This window comes from Trichomycterus rosablanca, chromosome 24 (genome assembly GCF_030014385.1).
Source record: "Trichomycterus rosablanca isolate fTriRos1 chromosome 24, fTriRos1.hap1, whole genome shotgun sequence".
NCBI lineage: Eukaryota > Metazoa > Chordata > Actinopteri > Siluriformes > Trichomycteridae > Trichomycterus > Trichomycterus rosablanca.
In genome coordinates, this window is record NC_086011.1 from 230219 (window position 1) to 250590 (window position 20372).

General features: G+C 41.9%; 1 protein-coding gene across 1 annotated transcript in view; it reads left to right on the plus strand.

Annotated features, from left to right (window-relative positions):
- Positions 1–18774, plus strand: part of LOC134302117 (nck-associated protein 5-like) — a 29761-nt gene extending 10987 nt beyond the window's left edge. The window contains exons 7-13 of the mRNA XM_062987166.1: positions 2565–2657; positions 7662–10183; positions 10259–10394; positions 11072–11147; positions 13419–13679; positions 14192–14298; positions 18332–18774. Of these exons, the coding sequence (XP_062843236.1) occupies positions 2565–2657; positions 7662–10183; positions 10259–10394; positions 11072–11147; positions 13419–13679; positions 14192–14298; positions 18332–18577 (3441 nt within the window). The 3' untranslated portion in view covers positions 18578–18774. The remainder of the gene's footprint in view (positions 1–2564; positions 2658–7661; positions 10184–10258; positions 10395–11071; positions 11148–13418; positions 13680–14191; positions 14299–18331) is intronic.
- Positions 18775–20372: the final 1598 nt, after the last annotated feature.

Genomic DNA, 20372 nt, shown 5'->3' on the forward strand with positions numbered 1-20372 from the left:
CCCCTGAGATTGGAGACCACTGCACTACATGAGCATCTACTCATGCAGGATGGAGGTCCATGCTAAGTCTGGTTCCTCTCGAGGTTTCTTCTGCCACTGTCGCTGAAGTTGTTAAAAACGTCGTCCTAATAAATATGACTTGACGATCTCTGGGATTTTCTCTGCTCGTCTGACCCTGAAGACGGTACGAGGGTTAAAGAAGGTTTAGCTCTCCATCTCCACCCTTTTAATGGCTGAATTATCTGCTGCTCATTCTTTTAATGGTCGTAAATAATGAGGACGGCAGTGAGAACTTCACCAAACCAGCAGAAGTTTCTCTGAGCAGGTAAACTTTACTGTCAGCTCAGGTAAAGCAGCTCATTTACAATCACTGACAAATATAAATGTTGAGGCTCAGGGCTCGTCCCTCAGGTACCAATAAAAACATCAAACCTGAAACAAAACCCAAATTTCATCACCTCACTTCAGAACGACGGGACCAAAACCTGCCGTGAGCATCACGCCACCCAACCCCAAACTTCACTCCTCCACGTCACAGAGCTGATAAACATTTCTGTTACTGTTCTGTTCCTGTGACTGAATGATTAGAACCCTGCTGGGTCACAAATATCCAGATGACAACTAATAGTGGTGTAGATCAGGGGGTTTCAGCTATTTTCCGAGACCCACATTTTGTCCATGTGACTCAGGCAACACAAATAATGCATCTTACGTTCTCTAGACAAGATGGAATATAAAGCCTCCACAGGGGGGCGCTCACGTACAAGTTTATTTCATTATTATTTCTTTTCTCTGCAACACCCCGGGTGCAGTTGCCTCCAAATTCTCCTGATTCCACTGATGATGATTGACTTCTCTGTGTCCATATAAATAAGGCTAGTTTGACTTCAACCATCACAAAGTACAAGGAAAAGTCGTCTTTGCCAAGGTGAGAAAAAAAACTCAAACTGTCACCCAGCGCTGAAAGGAAATTTGTTCAGGTGAATCCAAGAACCACCAAAATCAACAAATCCACAGTGAATCAGGAGCTGCTGAGCACAGTGGCACTGTCCACAGTCCAGCCAGCTTCACACTGCTATTAGATTAGAGGCTGCTGTGTTACAAAGAAGAAGCTCCTGATCCAAAATCAACATCCTGAAGCTCGACTGAAGAAATAGCAAAACGAGTCTCAAGAGTCAAATGTTATATGAGCACAGAGAAGTCAGCACATGGTCAGAATCACCCGTGAGGAATCAGGAGGTCGTGATACCAAATTAAATCACATCAAACCTACACAAGAAGGAGAATTCATCATGTTAGACGTGTTCAAATCATTCAGTCACAGTCAGAAACCGTCAGGAATCATTGAAGTTCCAAGACGTGCGGCTGGATCACGGCTCGTTGATATGATCAGAAATATCACGATATGTTTATATTTTATAATCAAGGTTTCTTATATTTAAAGAAGAGTTTTTTGATCATGACTGCAGGGATTAGCCTTTATTTAGCCATGGCAGGTTGAGCACTGATGTTGGTTGATGTGGCCTGGTTCACGGTCAGCTTCCTAATTCATCTCAGATCTGTTGAATGGATTTTTCGGCTTTTTCAGCTGATTTGTGGTGCTGATCCGTTCAGTCTCTAATAAAAGTGTCTCTGATTTTTTGATGTTTGTACTTTGCTGATGACGATTCTGATAAGTTTGAATAAATGACGCCTCGCAGCTTCTTTCAGTCTCACTTATCTGCTCATGCTGTGATTATTTACACACAATTTATTATTAAATATTAATTTTTTATATTTTTTTCCTCTTGGTCCCTTTATCAGCCCTCGAGCTGTTTCTTCAGAGAGAAAATGAGAGACTGAGATTTAAACAAAGAGAAAGCAAGAGAGGAAATAAAGAGACAGATGTTTAATTTTCTAGTTTTACCTCTGCTTTATCCTGGTCAGGGTCGTGGTGGGTCCGTTTTCCTGTTTGTCTGTATTCCAGTCACTTTAAACTCAAGCTGCTTTATTTTATGTGTATTTCCGGTACACGCCCCCCCTCGTCCACGCCCTGTACCGACTTTAACAGCTGCCACGTTTCTGGGAACGCTTCCCACAACATGTTGTATAGTGGCTGTGGGAATTTCTGCCTGATCAGTTAAAAGAGCTTTTGTGGTGCTCGGGTCACTTTTGTGGTGCTCGGTGTTCTGATGTGGTTTTCCACCAACGCTGAGATCTTAAGCTCTCGAGTTTAAATCCCAGGCTGTGCTATTGACACGACCGAGCACCTTAATCATCATCATCACTGCCCGACCATGCTGTCATCTTTTAACTGAATGGGCTCAAATCCCCATAGACATACTTCAAAGTTGTGTAAGAAGTACTGAAACACACACAGAGGTTTCTTTATTTTAATACAGATTGTTTTTAAAATGCTCACGGTCAGGAGTCCACATACTTTTGGCCGTATTGTGTACTAATGCTGGATGAGACCTGGCGTCCGGCCGATGTTCCAGTGTTTATACACGTGTATATTTATATATTTATATTTATATATTTATATTTATATATTTATAGATTGTTTATTCATTGTGTGTTCACAGTTATCATCAGTTTGGTGCGTGGATGAGAAATCGGATCCATCGATAACCGGCGGTGGAACACCTCACACCGGCGTCTCTCAGGAGGAGGGGAAGGTAAGAGGAACCCTGAATTAAATGAACCGCGACCCCAGAACCTTCTGCACTAATGTTCCCGCCTCAAACACGGTCGCTGGCACATGAGACTGGAAATCAAACCCTAAAAGGTCAGGAGGGTGTTGTACCAAATCTAACGATTATTCAGATCTGTGTTTATTCATCCACTCACACAGCATGTGGGAACCCTAGATCTCTATAATACACGACCAAAAGTTTGTGGACAGCATCTAATCCTGCATCCTGAGCTGCTGCTATACCCCAGCATTTACATTTTTATTGTGATTGAGTCAAATTTGAGCAATTTAGGGTTAATGGCCTTAGTCAGGGGTCCAACACTAGTAATTGGATTAAAGTTTCTGTACAGATATTAAAAAATGATTTATGGATTTTCGAGGTTCCTCTGGCTGCAGGCTGGCTTTATATTGCAGACTGAATCTCCAGGCTACACCAAACCAGATCATCATATATATATAAAAAAGCACAAAAATACTCTCAGAGTCGCAGTGAGGAGTGTAAAGTGATTTATGTCTGAATAAAAGTGAAACCAGGAACGTTTTATCTTCAGACTTCATTGGCAGTGACGACGTTCGGGTCCCTTTTGCACCCTGACAGAATCCAGGTTTGGTGCAGGTTCTGCTAAATCTGTCTGATCGTTCTCAGTTCTCAGCAAGATGTTTCTGCTGGCTGAACTGCTGCTCACTGGACGTTTTTTCCCCACAGTCTGTTGTGTGTAAAATTTTAACTGTTGTGTGGAAAATTCCAGCAGATCAGCAGCAATTTCTGGTCCCAACAAGCACAAAACGACGTTGAACATCTCTCAGATCAGACGGTTCTTCATCCTGGTGTTTGATGTGAAGATGAACTGAAGTTCCTGATCCGTGTCTGGATGATTTTAGGGTCAGGGTTAGAAGACTCTTGTTGTTTTCAGTAGCTGATAATTATCAGTAATCCATTCGGTAATTTAGTCCTTTGGGTTTGAGTATGAAGGGTGTGAGGGCTGGAAGATGAATTCAGTGCTCACATTAAGCTCTGCGAGTCTTCAGCTAACCATCCACCTGCCGGCAGGAGTGTTGGACGGACTCTTCAAACTGCTTCCGTCCGCGGTGTCGATACGGCTCATGGGTGAGATGAATAGATGAATAATGTGGTAATCAATGTCCGAGCTGATGTTTAATCTGAGGAAACATCTCTGGATGATGCATGTGGGTCCATCAGTGGCCTGAAGGTTCTTCTGAAGGATCACGCTGGTTGAAGATGGACGTGTGGAGCGTAAACAGCCACTTACTTTTAATTAGCTGTCCAATTTAAAAGTGAATGTTCTTCAGCCTCCTCAAAACTGTGCTTTAGTTAAGTATCACCTTCAGCTACATCCTGTGTGTGTGTGTGTGTGTGTGTGTGAGTGTGTGTGATTTAGAGGACGTTTATCAGCAAGACAGTTTCCTCCTCAGGGTTTCAATAGTCTCCCATTTACACACACACACACACACACACACACACACACACACACACACACACACACACACACACTTCCCCAACGAAACAATCTGGACTGAAATGATTCTGTGTGTGTGTGAGGGATCAAATTGATTATAGATTTCTTTGTTTGGCTCTACGTACACACACTCTCTTCCTTTCATCTTTCAAACAAACACCAGTGTGAAAAAAGTAATCGCCCCCCTTATCTAATTAACCGGTTGCACTGTGGACCTGAATCTTCCACTTCTCGTCATCAGAGCTGCTTTCAATCAGACAAGAACTGCTGGATTTAGGTCTCAGCAGGTCACAACATCTCTACTTGGTTCTTTTCAGACGTTCAGGTGCTCTAGGTGCTTTAGTAGTTTGAATCTGTTCTGCTTAATCCAATCACACCTCAGACTCAAGATGTTCTAAAGAAGGAATTTGTTGTTGTTCAGGTCTTCTTGCAGCAAAGCACCTCCACCACGCTTCACTGTTGCTATGATGGTTTTTGCTGGATTTGCCAATCACTATCACAGAATGAACCTTGTTTTGATCCAATCCAAATTTTGATTGATCTGCTGGTTGAACGTCACACCAAACATTTTAGAATCCAGATGTTTTTCAGATCGTTTCCTTGATTTGTAGTTGATGTCATTTTTCTTGAGCCTCTTCCATAATGTGGATCATATGAGCGTCACCTCTGTTCCAGGTTTTCTCCGTTTGAAGATAATGGCTCTCACCGTCGCCGGGTAAAGCTCTAGATTCTTGGAAATGTCCTCTTAAAGCAGTTTAAATTTAGGGAGGTACTAAATGCCCCTCTGCCCTCCTGATGCGGTTGAAATTGATGGGATCCTGAGTGCCCCTGTGCCCTCCTGATGTGGTTTAATCTCGGCGCTTGGCGCAGGTGCTGACAAGCGTATATAAATTCACCGTGTTTATGAAGCCACGGGTCGCGGATTCATTCACTTAATGCCAATGGATTCTAAATAAGGTTTATTTCAGCCCTGCTGTCCCGGATAAACTGATGAATAATAATCACTTCACCCCTCGGCGTTCAAAATACAGAACCAGCTCAAACCGAAGCTGTGCAGCTCACTAAAACATCTCATTCTACCAACAAATAAACAACAGAGAGAGAATTTAATTCAATATTTATTACTTACTGCTTCACCCAGCAATTAAAACCACGTCTGAACCTTTTCTTACCAACTCCCTAATTTATTTATTTCATTTAATTCCCTATTACAATTCCTCTGCTGCTTGTAACACTCCTATGCTGGCTGAGGAGAGCCACAGACTAGCAGCTAGCCCCCTTTGACAGTGACAAATTACGGAATCACACAGAGAGACGTTTTTTTATTTCTTTTAACCAAAATATCATTTTCTGGACTTGTTTTATTTTTGCTTAATTTTAGGCTCTAAAGCAAAAGAATCCACTGATGAACTGAATCATTTTTACTAGGAGACAGAACGGTGCTTAGATTCTTTTATCTCTATTAAATTATTCTTTACATTATTTAATAGCATTAAGGGAAGCTCCTGCTCCAAAATTACCTTAAACCACCTTAAAGCTCGACTGATTTGTTTAACCAAAATGAGCAGAAGATCATTTGGAGGAGAAAATGTGAAGCATTTAAACCCAACAGCACTGTACCTACTGTAAAGCGTGGTGGTGGTAGTATTATGATCTGCTGCTGTCTTGATGCCAGTGTAGTGGTGCAGTGCAGAATAATGAAGAAGGAAACATCCAAAGCAAAAATATGTGAGTTGTACTAGACAACAAAAAATGTTGTTGAAGGATCCTAAATTTGAGATAGAGATATTTTGGGTATCATTTAGTCACATGAACTACGCGTCCCTCATAGGTGTGTGTAGGCTCGTTAATAATCCACACACTTCTACTCTTCAACAAACTGCAATTTTAAAGCTGATTTAAATAAAAACAGCTCGATGCTCTCGGGTGGCGCGGTGGTAAAACCCGCTCGCCCACCAATACTGAGATCTCGAGCTCTGGAGTTAGATTGTCTGCTTTACCCTGTCAGAGGAGGCTTGTTCGGTACAGCGTTGCTCAGTCAGGGTCGAGGTCGACAGCAGTAGAGGTGATACAAGTTGGGAATTGGATATGACTTGAGTGGATGAAAAAAGGGGAAATGCAGAAATATAATGTAAAGAATTAAAACCAGTTTGTTTTTCTAGAATGAATGATTAAAATACTGGATGAAGGACATGATAAAGAACGCTTGAGCTGTTGAGTGATTAACAGTTATGCTCTTATCAGACGGTTTTTGTGTGTTAGATGAATAATAAATCACTTTATTCTTCTTCAGTACTCGAGAGCTGAAGCTCATTTCCTCAGTGTGTGATTTTTAATTCCCGCCGAGGTTTTGCTGATGCTGCGTGAATGTACTGAACAGATTTTGGGCGTGGGTCAGGAGGAGGAATAAGGACAGCGTAACATTCTCTAAATGATTAGAAAATTAATTGCTTCTTTAATTAAAGATAAAGCCGAGGCTCCGTCAGGGCCACTCGTGTAAGAATAAAGTCACTCCATTAGCGTTCGTCTTCTACAAAGTCATCATTTATTCCTCTATCAAACGCAGACGTGCTACTTTTATAAACTCGGACTTCCTCTGATCACAGATTGGACACGACTCGCTTATCAGCTTCTTTTAAATGACGAGTTCTAGTTCTGCATCAACACGAGCGGCCGGAGAACAGACGCCGTTCTCAGAGCCAACAAAATGAACGTTCATTTCAACACGGCAGTGAGTGTAAGCGAAGCGTCCAGGAAAGATTTAAAGCTTTATAAACTCGGATCAATTTTGTTTAAGTTCAACAACAAAACAGAAGGATCATCAGCAAGGAAAAATTTTCCCCAATTAGCAGTGCCGAAAATTGAAGATATTTGAACCTCTACAGTGCACAACATTATTATCCAGATATATATCTGAAATCTCTGATGGATGGAAATCACAATATCAGTTCTGAAATAGAACAGCGGTCGCTCTGTGGTTTAGGTGCCGGACTAGTGATCAGAAAGTTCATGTTTCAAATCCCATTTTCACCAGCTGGGCTACTGTTGGGCCCCTGAGCACGGCTCCTAACCCTCAATTTATTTAATTCTTTAAATTCACCACTGAAGACAGCAAGGATACCAGTCTGGACCTGCGTTCTTCAGGCTCTGTGTTGTCAGATGTATGATGCACTTAATTTTATCAAATAGTTTCAACAATTTACTCTCATCATAGATAGATAGATACTTTATTTATCCCGAAGGAAATTATTGAATGGTCATTCCATCATATTTCCATGATATTTGCAATTTAACTAACAATTAGTCGATTTTAACATTCTTAGGAGGGTTTAAAAGTGTGCAGCACTCAAAATCTGCTAGACCAACAAGCTAAATTCTTATTTTTTAATTATATTATTTTTTTTTAAAGGTGTTAATCATATTAGCATTCGCTGACTGATGGCTAAAAAATGGTTATAATTTATGTGTTTTTTTTATTACTTAAAAGATTAAGATCTCCTTTCTTTTAGAAACGTGAAGAAAACCCTGAAAATGCCACGAGAAGTTTGGCTCAAGCTTCCTCCTCCTCTTCCATGGATGCCATGTCTCCGTTCCTCAGGAAGAAAGCTCACATCCTGGAGGTTCTTCGTAAGCTAGAGGAAGAAGATCCGCTGAAGTTTCATCCGTCCCCTTGCTATCATCTCGCACCGTTGTTTTTCCCCGGAGAGATGGTGGGCACGAGTTCAGGGCCACATCAGCACCACTGCAGACACTCCAGTTCAGATCCAGAGATTCACGAGCGAGCTCGAGCTAACAGTGAGGGGGCGCAGCGGGAGGAGAACTCATCCGCTGAAGGGTGTTCAGCTTGTTCTATCCTGCAGCAAAAATCAAGCTTAGACTTGCTCAGATGTAACCAGGGAACTGGTGGGTCACCTCAGACTGGTACAGACGATGGGTTTTGTCAGCATAACAGTCGTCTCTTACAGACTAAGTCAGAAGATCCAAAAACTGACAGCAAAGAAAAACAATCAAACAAAACATCGTCTAAAAAGACAAAAGATTCCAGCCAGTGGCATCAAGATAGAAGAAAATCTGAGACTCTTCCAACAGGAACAGGAGGCAAAGCTGGTAACCTTGAAGTTGTCACCCATTCTGTGAGAAAGAAAGATGGTCATTTAGGTCAGGTCTGCAAAGGAGACTCTTCATCCTACAGGGAGAATTCCATCTCCAAGAAAGTTGCCTTGGCTGGATCATATTCTTCAGCCTCATTGCCAGAGCGAAGTACATCAGCATTCGCTAATAATCAGGGTGCAGCGAAAGGAAAGTCCACGCAAGGTCCATGCTCAAATATCAAACCCCAACCTTCAGCATCTAAACTGCTTAAATTGCTCAAGGAACCTTCTGAGAATGTGCCCAAGCCTTCAAAAATCCCATGTAGAAACAACTATGAACTGCATCGTTTATCCATAACATCACAGAAAAATACTCCACAATCGTCTGCGGTTAAAACAGATACTTACCCAGGGACTCACTCCGCCCCCACCTCCCCTCCAAATCCTGAAGATACATCTACAGGCTACAGCACCCATTCTGCACCCAAACCAAGCAAGGCTTCTAAAACGGGTGCACAGGTACCTCACTATGAAAACATAGATCTCTTACTTTCTAACAAGGTCCAGGATGACACTGCTAGCTCTGATAAGTCAAAGTCAAGTCTAAAAAGTGGAAGTACCCCTTCCTCAGAATCATCGACTAGCACGAGTGACTCCTCCTCCTCCTCGTCAGATCAGGACTCGGACACAGAAAGTCCTGTTTTGCAAAGACCCCAGCATCACTTCAGCCTTCCAACATCATCTTCAGCTGCGATTAGGTCACAGAGGATCAGTTACCCCTGTACCCCAGACAGATACCATGAGAGACTTGCTCCAGATTCAACTCAAATGATATCTGGTACATTTCAAGTCCTGAGTAAAGGAAGCACCATCCAGGCCACCCTGCCCAGGAAAACAGACATCTCAAGCAACGTGAGTGATTTGAGCTATCATCCTTTTAAAGATCGACTGGCGGCTCTTGGAAAGCTAAAGAAGGCTGAGGATTTGCAGCAAGCAGTCAGCAAAGCATCTGCTTCTAGTGGGAACAAAACTGTAGACCGACAAACCGAAAGGAAACTCTACCTGAGAAACACTACTGGGAATTACGCCAAGGGCCCAGTTTCATCGTCAACTACAGAGAAAAGATATATCACAAAAACATATGGCCAGAAGATTAAAATGGGAACCTTGTTTGAAGCCCCTGTAGTGATGAGAAACAACGCAAAGTATCCCAATCCTAACACCAAAACAGTACCAAGTCCCCATTGTAGCTCTACTAGAGTACAATCCAAGTCTCCATCCAAGGCTGGGAGCACATCTTCTTATCCTCGAGGGACAAAACCAGTTCAGAATGATCGAACGAACCTTCAAAAGCATCAGTCATGCACCGACACCAAACCAAAACCTGGGTCTGGAAAGAAAAAGACTTCTTCTCATGTTGATACGTTTCCACCTCCTCTTTCATCAAGATCTGGACTTGCATCAGCTAACCGCGGTCAGGAGAAAAGAACCTCAACCTCACAGTCCATTGAGCAGAGGGTCATGCGAGGGATTGAGGAGAATGTTCTTAAAGACAAAGGCCAAGAGGCGAAACAGAAAGCATCCAGTGGCATCGCAAGTTGGTTCGGCTTAAAGAAAAGCAAACTTCCCGCACTTAATCGCAAACCCGGAAAACTCACATCCTCGCCCTCTTACTCAGGAACCAAGGACACCTCGGGGGCCAAGGCAGCACCCAAGATGGTGGTGGAAAGCTTAAATATCTCTAAGCTCATGGAGAAAGCAGAGGATCTTAGAAAGGCTCTTGAGGATGAAAAAGTCTACGTGAGAGGGGTTGGGATTCCTCTGGATCGTCCTGCTAGAGGGCGCTCCTGTGAAGTCATGATGGACACGACACAAGGTCATTTATCATTAATGTACACCGGACTGACCAGCGACAGCTTCATGCAGCAGCTGCTCACCAGGTACGATCCGAAAATGTGTTATTATAAACAATAAAGAGCGTTAGCTGTCATTAACATTTTATATTTTTTATAAAGCGTGGATGAAAGTGGATCTTCCAGTTATGGCTTCACACACCGACGTCTTTCCTTCGACTCCAAAAAATCGAATCCTGTCTTCGGACACCAGAAACACGGTGTCCGCCAAACCAGGAGCGGAGAGGAGATGGGCAAAGTAAAGCATGAATTAATACCATTTTTACATTATTACTAAATATTAACAATTATTACTTATTAAAGCTGCATGCTGTAACAGTTTCTGATATCAGTGCATGGATTTGGACCAGGTGTAAACAGGATCAGGATTAGTCTGGGCTTCTAAACGAAGAGTTTTGTGTTTCGGGGAAAGGAGAAAAAAACAAAGCTCAATTTTGTCATTAACTAGCCAGTAGCTGCTTCCTGTCTGGTGAGACTGATTGTTTTTACTTGCTGGCGTGTTGCTGAGCGTTATATAAAGAAGAGGCGGGGGGCAGGAGTGATGAAGTGAGTCTGATCACTCATTTTTATCAACCTGTAGGAGAGATCAGGATCAGAGAGGAACTGAGATTGTAAATCATAACATAAATAAAAAGTCTCTGAGACCTCAGCCTCACTGAAGAGCTTTGGAATAAACTAGAACATCAGCTGAGGCTTTCTTAACCAACACCAGTAGCCCAGCAATACAAATGCCGTCATTTTGTGACTGAACAGGCACAAATTCCCATACACAAACACACTCTAAAGTCTTGAGAAGCTTCTCAGAAGAGCCGCTGTTGTTCTAGCTGATGAGATATCATAGTCATATAGTGCGTCTAAATATTATTCATCCACATTTTGTTTTAGATCTGGTTTTAATCCTCTTCATTTCTTCAGTGTGCAGAAATCATGGGAGACGACATCACATCTAACGACAGCCTGGCCAAATCCATCAGCTCCCAGCATTTCAAAGGTAGCGTCCAGTTTATCAGATTCTGGAGCATAATGGAGTCTAACATTCACCTTCTGAAAGTCATTTCCCTCTGTAGAGAACGGGAGATTTTCAGTCTTAATCGTCCAGTCTTTGCGTGTCTGAGAGCTTTAAACTATTACATTATCTACTGGTTCTGAAATGGAGCTCAGAATATGCTGAACGTCCTATCAGTGCTGTAGTCCTCCTCTCTGTATGGTGCTTAAAGGAGTTCAGGTCTTACACGCCACTTCTGAGATCCAAATTTGGCCATCAACCAGCCAGGCCCCTACACAGACATGATTGGTTGTGTGTCTGTAGGGGGGAGGGACAGCAGTCATGCAGGGGTTCCTCATTGCTGCTTCTATGCGAAATGCACTTTAAAATGCACTTTGCTTCTGGCAGGTGAAAAGAAGCGGTCCATGGCTGCATACGTTTGGGTCGGGGTGCATGTGACAGTGAGATAAAGTTGAAAAGGGAAACAAATGACTAAAGAAATCATTAAAAACTTGTACAACTGCACAGAAATAATCTGAAGTCAGTATAAAGTAAAGCTTGCTGGACTGTGGACAGTGTGAACCACATTCTAGCAGCACCTAATCCATAGCACGTCTTTGGTTTGGTTCTTGGATTACATCAGGTTTGGGTTTTGCTTCGCCATGCACTGTGTTCCATGTACTTTCTAACAGGTGAAGTCAAACTAGCCTCATTTATATGGACACAGAGAAGTCAGCAGCTGTAAACAATCACGATCAGTATTAAGGAGTCAGGAGCCCTGATACAAAGTTAAAAGACATTGCAGAACCATCTACACCGGCGCATTCATCAGTTTTTGTGGCAGAAAGGTTTGTGTTCCAATCATTCAGCCACAGAAAAAGAAGCGTTTCTTAATCTTGCCCTAAACCCACGTTATCTGAGTGATGGTTCTTCCTTCAGCCGCTCGTCCTACATTTAAAATGTAGTTTTAAAAGAAGCGTCCTGTTCATTTTGATCCCTGTGAGAATAAATGTAATTAAGACTTCTATCAGAGCGTGTGATTTAGGACGCAGCCGAGTCCGATTCCACTGTTGTTCTGTTTGTGCTTATCTGCTGTTAGAATGACCGAGCTGTAACCTTTAACTGAACATCAGTCTTTATTTCTGACACCAATTGTAATTGGATCGGTGTCTGATTGATCGGATCCCCGAGGCTCTGAGCGACACTGCGACAAGTTTCAGCTCTTAATTTTATTTTGTCACTTAATGCAACACCTCAGGAGGTCAATAAGCACTCAAGCACAAGTCATTTATTCAGGAGCCACGTTCACCTCCCGTCCCGGAAATTTAGCACCGAAAATATTCACGCTTTAAACTGTCCGCTGACGTCGTCAATAAAAACATCAGATACGGAGAATATTAACACCAAAGCAGCAGCACTTCCATCTGCAGGACAAACAATAAACGTGATCTTACGAGGAAATCTGATTCATCTGATTAATGTGGCAGGATTTTAATCACATCGACATCGTTAAAAACATTTTAACCTGAAGAGGAAGGTAAATCAGAACCGCACATAAAAATGAATTACATTCATTAAAGATGCAGTGAAGATTCATTCACATCATGTTATATAAAAGAAAGTATTATTTTGTATAAAAAAAATCAACATATAAATGTGTCCATTGCATTTAATCCAAATAAGTTGTGGACGTCAAAAAAATCTGCTGGATCAAAAATCTATAGGCAGCAACTTGGATTTATGAATGTGGTGTAGAAAGTTCTGTAATGTCATTTAAGGTCCACTACTGCTGCTCACTTCTCTGTGTCCATATAAATAGGGCTAGTTTGATCTCTAATCAAAGAGATCTTAGAATGTTACTTGAAGCCATAAACAAAGTGCATGGAACAGTAGTTTTTATTTCAAAATTGGAAAGAACACCTCATGCTGACAGGAAATTGGGACTCCATGGAAAAAAATTTGGACGTTACTGAAAAATGTACCAAAAAATCCAACACATTTTGTTGAACTTTACCAAATGAGCCAAGTGAAGTGGTGAGGGATGGAATCAGACGTGTTCCAGAAGCTTACTGACGGCTCTTATTTTTGAACACAATAAATCAAATAAGAAAAAAACTTGAAGAAACTCTGGAAAAGGCTGGTTCAGTGGATCCTGACCTTAACTGTGGATAAAACATCTACAGTAAACAAACAATAAATAAAAACACAAGAACAAGATTACTAATAATAAAAGGTACCATTTCCATCAGAGTAATTATAAAGAGTTTCCTCTCCCAGGTTCACGTTTATCCATGCGTACTCTGGATAGCGGGATTGGAACCTTCCCTCTGCCCGAATGCACCGCTGCTGCCAAATTTAACACCAAACTTCAGAGTTCCACCGTTTCTCAACCATCAGCGCTGAAGGTTCCACGTAAAAGCAGAACTCTGGAGAGAGAGCTGGCGTCTGTGGATGAGCTGCACACTTCTGCACTCCACACCTCCTCCCCAATCGTGGCAAAGGGTACAGGGGTGCACCTCTCAGGCACCACGAAGAAAGGTGACGTACCTGTCCTACCTTTATTACAGCTGTGTCGTAACATACCAGGCTCTAATGTAGACTAATAATCAGCATAAAGGGAACTGGTGTATTAATATATGATTGTAATGTATAGAAATGTAACGTTTATTATGTAGCTCAAAACAAATGTCCTGTATTGTAAATTTTGGCTACGTCTGAGGGGGTGGATTGGCGTTCTGTCCGGGGGGTTACTGCATTATTTCATCATAATTATGATGTAGCTTCTTCTTCAGCTAGTTTAGAAGTCAGTACTTTTGCAAAATTGCACCAAACATTCACTTTCAGACGTTTTGGTTTAATGAACCACTGTATACCCTGGACAGGATGCCAATCTATCACAGGGCTTTGGTCACCCTCTCTCAGATACAGCCAGTCATGTCTGTGTAGACGCTTGGTCGGCCGATAGCACTGCCGAGATTTGAACCCGGATCTCAACGATGGCATGCTAGTGTAAGCGCCTCTCTTACAGCCGTTTTGTCTTTTCTCTGAAGACATTGACGTCTATGGAGCTCATTTGCAAGCCCCACCTACCACAAACTGGAAAAAAGGATCGGAACCCAAGACTGAACCGGTGACCCAAGAAAACCCGTCTAAACAGGTGCGTGTCAAATATGTAAAATATAAAGTGCATGGAACAGTTGGTGCTCTTTCTTTTGTCAAGGTCTGGAAAAAAATATGTCAGTGTAATCCACATGATAGTCTGCTGCAGGAATACAGGCGTTACTGTCCTCAGTCAGACAAGCTTTACTTCACCATGGGCTGCTGTGCTCCACTAAAGTTTGTTCTAAATCACCTGAATAAAGAAAAAATAAATATAAACCTTCTGGGGAAGTTTGAGGCAGTCAAACCCAACAACACTGTACCTACTGTAAATCATTTTGGATTACGTTCTGGTGCTTGAAACTGGATGTTTTAAAGGACAGCTTGAAGATTCACCTGGACAGAATAATACATGAAATAAGGGAATATGGTGGAATGAGCCGGTTCAGTACTGACCGTCCCAGAGTCCCAGATGAGATGGTGCAGTGCAGCACGGTGATCAGTAATCCCGACTGAAACCCATATTTCTGGGTTGCGTCTGTGTGGGTGGGTGGATGTGGATCATTAGTGAGCAGGTCTGGAGTGATGGGATAAGAAACTCGATATAAATAAAGCTGCAGCAGGAACCCATCATTATAACCTGATGAAGGTCAGCGAAGAATAAAGTTCACACATTCATTCATTCACTCACTCAGCACTTCCTCAGCCGATGTGCTCGGGGTTTGATGAACACGGACCCGATAAAACTCCTGCTCAGAATATTTATTGATTTTAAACAGTTCAATGACAGAAGGGCGTTCAAGTCTTTCTCCAGTTTCACTCGGGGAGAAAATTGTAGTGGCATTTATATAAATTACCAGCACATGGACGTCTACATATTTATGGCTAGCAAAATGCCATCAGTGGCAAACTGTCCTTATAAAGAGTAGAGATAATAAACTACATTCAGCTATATGTGGGCTAAACTGAGCTAGGGTTTAGTCTCTTCTACATGAATCAAGAGTCTAAACCCTAGCTAAACTTAGTCCTCATTCTTCAATCTTAACCCACATACAGAAGTTTGTGTTACACCGCAGGAGGAACTTACATACACATTACATACCATAAACAACCAAATTTCAACTCCAAGTATTCAGATCAACAAGAGGTCCAAATCGATGCAACATCAAAAGTCCAGCATAAATTCATCACTCCCGAGTTCTGTTCAGTGTGTGTTCTTCTGTAAACTAGGGGTGCATGGGTAGAGTCAGAGCTCAAATCTCAGTGGTTCTGCCATCCTAGTCGGGCACTATACAGACATAATTAGAGAGAATGATGGATGCTGCAACAGCGCCTCCTACCGTCTGGTTGAGATATCAGTTGGGTGGTGGAGGAACACAGAGAGTGTAGTGTGTTCCTCCATACATGTTGTGTACACTGTCTGTGCTCATGTATTCATGGTCGGCATTTATAATTGCAGTGCAGCAGGCAGATAAACATGAAGCAGTAGGTACGGCGTGGTGAACAGTGATGCTTCGGTACGACAGATTATAAAGAAGCAATACTGGTGCCTGATTTCAGCTGATATATCGGTCGGCCACTAATAGGGAGGGATTTTTTCTCCATCGGTTTAAAATAGTTTTGAGTCGATCAGTCGAAGCTTTTTCTCGTCCGTCTGTACCGGTGTTACCCAGATTTGGAGTTGGGCGCTCTTCATCATGAAACACCTGAGGCTGCGCTCTTCTCATAAGAATGAATCACAAGCTGCTCCTGTCAAATATCGGAAAAAAATATTGATTCTCGCTCAATATTAGCGCCGCTCCAAACAAAAACAAACTTAAAGAGCCAGAGGCAGAAAAAAGAAACATTTATCCACCAAACAGCACCATGCAGAAGATCATCAAACGCTCGGTGCAGCTCAGTGTACTTCAGTACGTCTGCACTTCATCTTCAGTGGGGATTCACGCTCGTCTCCTGTGAAGCATTCAGGGGGGGAAATCAATCAACATGAAATACGTGAATAATTAATCATTCTGTTCAAAAACACATCATGTTTTATCAGTTTGGTTTGTTAATGTGTTACAAAACCACTATACAAATACATGTGTGTGTGTGTGTGTGTGTCGATATCGATACGGTCAGGTGTAAACGTTACAGGTGAACGTCCCGTCACAGCGCTACACAGAGGTGCTCAGAGGAATCCAACTCAGTCTGACTAAAGCTCTCATCTTACTGAAAACTTAAATAATTACTTGTTTTAAATTAAAATAATCACAGACTGATTTATTTCCTTTACTGTTTACTAATAAAGTGGAAGTTTAATACTGTACTCGCTTCAGAAATAAAACCTATATACAGCGGTATCTTGAAACTGGACCTCAGTGGGTTCTGGGAGTGGTTGAGTTTTAAAGACGTTGAGTTTCGAGGTATTTTTCCCCATATGGATGTTTGGGAGAACCTGTTAATGCGTCCATGGTCCCGTGGAGCTGCAGATATTTTAGTCTCATGTAAAATAATGAGGTTGTTTTTGACACTTAAACACTGAAAATAACACAAATATAATATAAACACACTGAAATACAATTACTAACAGTTACACATCAATAAAAATACAATAAAAGCTGCACTTTAGTTTTACTTCTTTATTGTTTCCTGACGCTTCTTAATGCTGGAGATGCTTGATCCTGGAATACTGTAATCCCTTCAGCACCGGCGCATTTACACGAGAAGTGCCAAAACCGCTTTTGCGCCACTGTGCCGTTATTTCCTATGAAGTGTGACGGCGGTGCACAAAACTTACCGTGACTTACTGTAGTAAAACAGCGAGTGAGGAATGTGATTAGTGGAGGAACTTATGAGCAGTAATAATGAAGAGAAGTTTAGTGCTCCTGTCTCCTTCTTTTACTACATTAAACCACGTTAAGCTTTATTTTCAACCAGAAGCGTTTTAGACTCTGGGAGAAGCTGATTCTGATTCTCACCATTTCTCAGAAGCTGGAGCTGTAACACAAGTTTAAAAGTGAAACAGGGAGGAGAATCCAGATAAACACAGATACATGTGGAGCTGTAACCCTGGATCTGACGCTTATTCCACACTGATGCAGATTCAGATCAGATTCACACGCTGGTGAGGGTTTACTGATCAAACCGAGTGCTGAACAAATCGACAGTCACACAAACGTTGAGTTTAAGGGTGCAAGTTTCTTGACGAAGGGTGTTGAGTTTTAAAGATTTTGAGTTAAAGGATGTTGAGTTACAAGATACTGCTGTATTTAATTTAATTTACAGCATTTAGAAAACCAGTATTTTTTATTATTCATATTTGTAATATTTAAAAAGCATTATTTTATACACTGGGATTACAGCAGAATACAGGAACAGACAAAGAAACTAAAGTGTTGTGTGTAAGTGTGAGGTTTGATTTTACCTGTTGTTATTCTGTAAGAACGTCTGTGTGTTCGATCTGATGATTACAAAATAAACCACTGACTATAATAATTCTGACCTCAATCATCCATCTAGCACCATACTGTAACATACACACACACACACACACACACACACACACACACACACACACACACACACTCGTACAGCTCTGTGTGTGTGTGTGCTGAACCGTCCTCTACAGATCTTTCTCCAGATATTACACAGCACTTAGATAAAATAAGACCACAAAAACATCATCTAAGTGCTGATGATTAACCTCGTCTCTCACGGGATTGGGTCAGCGGTTACCATGGAAACCCAGCAGAAGACGATGACGAAGAATCGGATGAAAAACACTATTATTTTATACGCTCGCTCACCAAAACACTTCAACCCCCAAACGACCTTTCAGAACAGAGTTAGAATTATTATAAACTGCTTATTTACTGCATGCAGATCTTCTCCTGGAATAAGAAGTACCTGCTGATGCGCTCAAGTGGTGGCTCAGCGGTTAAGGTACTGCAGGTAATCAGAACCTTGCTGGTTCAAAACCTACCACTGTCAGGTTTCCATGACTGGGATAAAAGCTTCTGCTAAATACAAAACTTTAAATGTAGTAATACTTCAGCTTGAGGAACATTTTTGGTTCTCTACCTAACTAACACAGTTGTTTCACTTTGCAGAGTTTGGACAGAGTTCCCCAGGTTCCTCGTGATGCTCAAGCCAGAAGTGTCCCACTGTCAGGGAGCAGAAAGGTCCGACGTCGGAACCGCGGTGGTGGGGAAGCTCTGAAAGACGGAGGACTGGATCTGATAAAGGAACAAAACGACGAACTCTTATCCCCAAATCGTCCCCATCCCACCGAAACCCCCGAATCCCTGAGTGATTCTCTCTACGATTCACTGTCCTCATGTGGAAGCCAAGGATGAAAAGGACGTCTGATTATTCACAGTGTTAATCTTGATGCTTCATGTTGCTGATCAGACTGCACGATTTATCAGCATCAATCACTCAAAAAAACTCTGATTTTCTCTGTAATCTTCCATGTAATCACATTCTGATTTTGATGTCATCAGGCACGTGTGAACAGAAAAAATAAACGAGAACAAATCACGGAGTGAAACCACCAAGCTGTTTAACGTCAGAGGATTTAAATGTTTCACTGTGGTAACTGTGATTATTGATCATTTAATTTTAGTAATAATGTTTGATTTGAGTTTTTATTTTAGTTTCTGGCTTCTGTTGAAGGCTGCCTTTAGGTTCTTTGACAGTTGGTTCCACCCAAGAGCAGCATCAAACCCAGGTTCTGCTTCTCCATGCTTAGTGTTCACTGTAGACCAGAGGTTCTCAAACTTCTTGACGAAAACCTTTAAAACTCTGAATGTAGTAAACATAAGAAGATCCTGTAAGTTCACACACACACACACACACGTGAACTTCCTTCCTCCTCCATCTTTGTATAAATAAATGGTAAAAAGTACCACATGATAAATCTACACGTAGCTCCAGTAGTACTGGTACCACACTGTGAGAACCAGCGTCCCTACACATGATTAACGGGAGAGTTCCTGCTTGCTTATATTGCCTGAAAAAAATCCATATAAGAGCACCATTCTTACCAATCTCAGTCGCCTGAGCGTGCAGAGGAATTGAGCATATCCAAACTGGATGCAAGAGGGTAAAAAGCAACAATAATAATAATAATAATAATAATAATAATAGGATTTTAGATGTGCTGATGGCTCGGTGTGGTTCATGAGGTTAAGGTGAATCCCCTACAAAACAACTATATTGCTGTTTTCTCGGTGACACTGTGAGTAATGGAGATCGTTCTCACACTAAAACACACTCATCCTTTTTGTTTATCTCTCCGTCCCAATATTTCCTGATCTTACACTTTTTCTCTCTCTTATTGCACCATTATTTCTCCAAATGGAGCTTTAGTACGTTATCACTCTTCTTCTCTCTTTATAGCTCTCTGTTCTTTCATTATCTCCCTTCCACCGTCTCAAACACATATACACCATACTGCCAAAAGTATTTGGACACCGAGCATTAATATGACATTGCTTCCGCTTATCAGACACACTGCTTGTTATCAGTCATGATTTGCTGCTTATCAGACACCCAGTGCTGCCTATAGCACATGAGCTGGTTTCACGTCTCACAGCATCTCTGCAGGACTTTGTGTTTGTATTTAAAATCTCTGATCTGCTGCGTTACTTGAATACGCCTCAGCTCCAACAGGTTCAAAACATTTGGGTCAGCAGTAAAGCTTAAACTCAAAGACTCGGGTTAGGGAACTCATCTGCTAGGTAGCACTGTCGCCTCTCAGCCTCACACCTGGGTTCGATCCCCAGGCGGGGCGGTCCGGGTCCTTTCTGTGTGGAGTTTGCATGTTCTCCCCGTGTCTGCGTGGTTTTACTCCGGGTGCTCCGGTTTCCTCCCACAGTCCAAAGACGTGCAGGTGAGGTGAATTGGAGACACTGAATTGTCCATGACTGTGTTCAACATAATCTTGAGAAGTGATGAATGTTGTGTGATGAGTAAATATCGTTCCTGTCATGAATGTAACCAAAAGTGTAAAACATGACGTTATAATCCTAATAAACAAACAAACTCATCTTCTGAATGAAATTTCAGGCGACTGAATGTTACAGGATTTGAATTTTATAGAGTAAGGATGTGCCATGTTCAATAATCAAAATCCAAACACTAAATTCA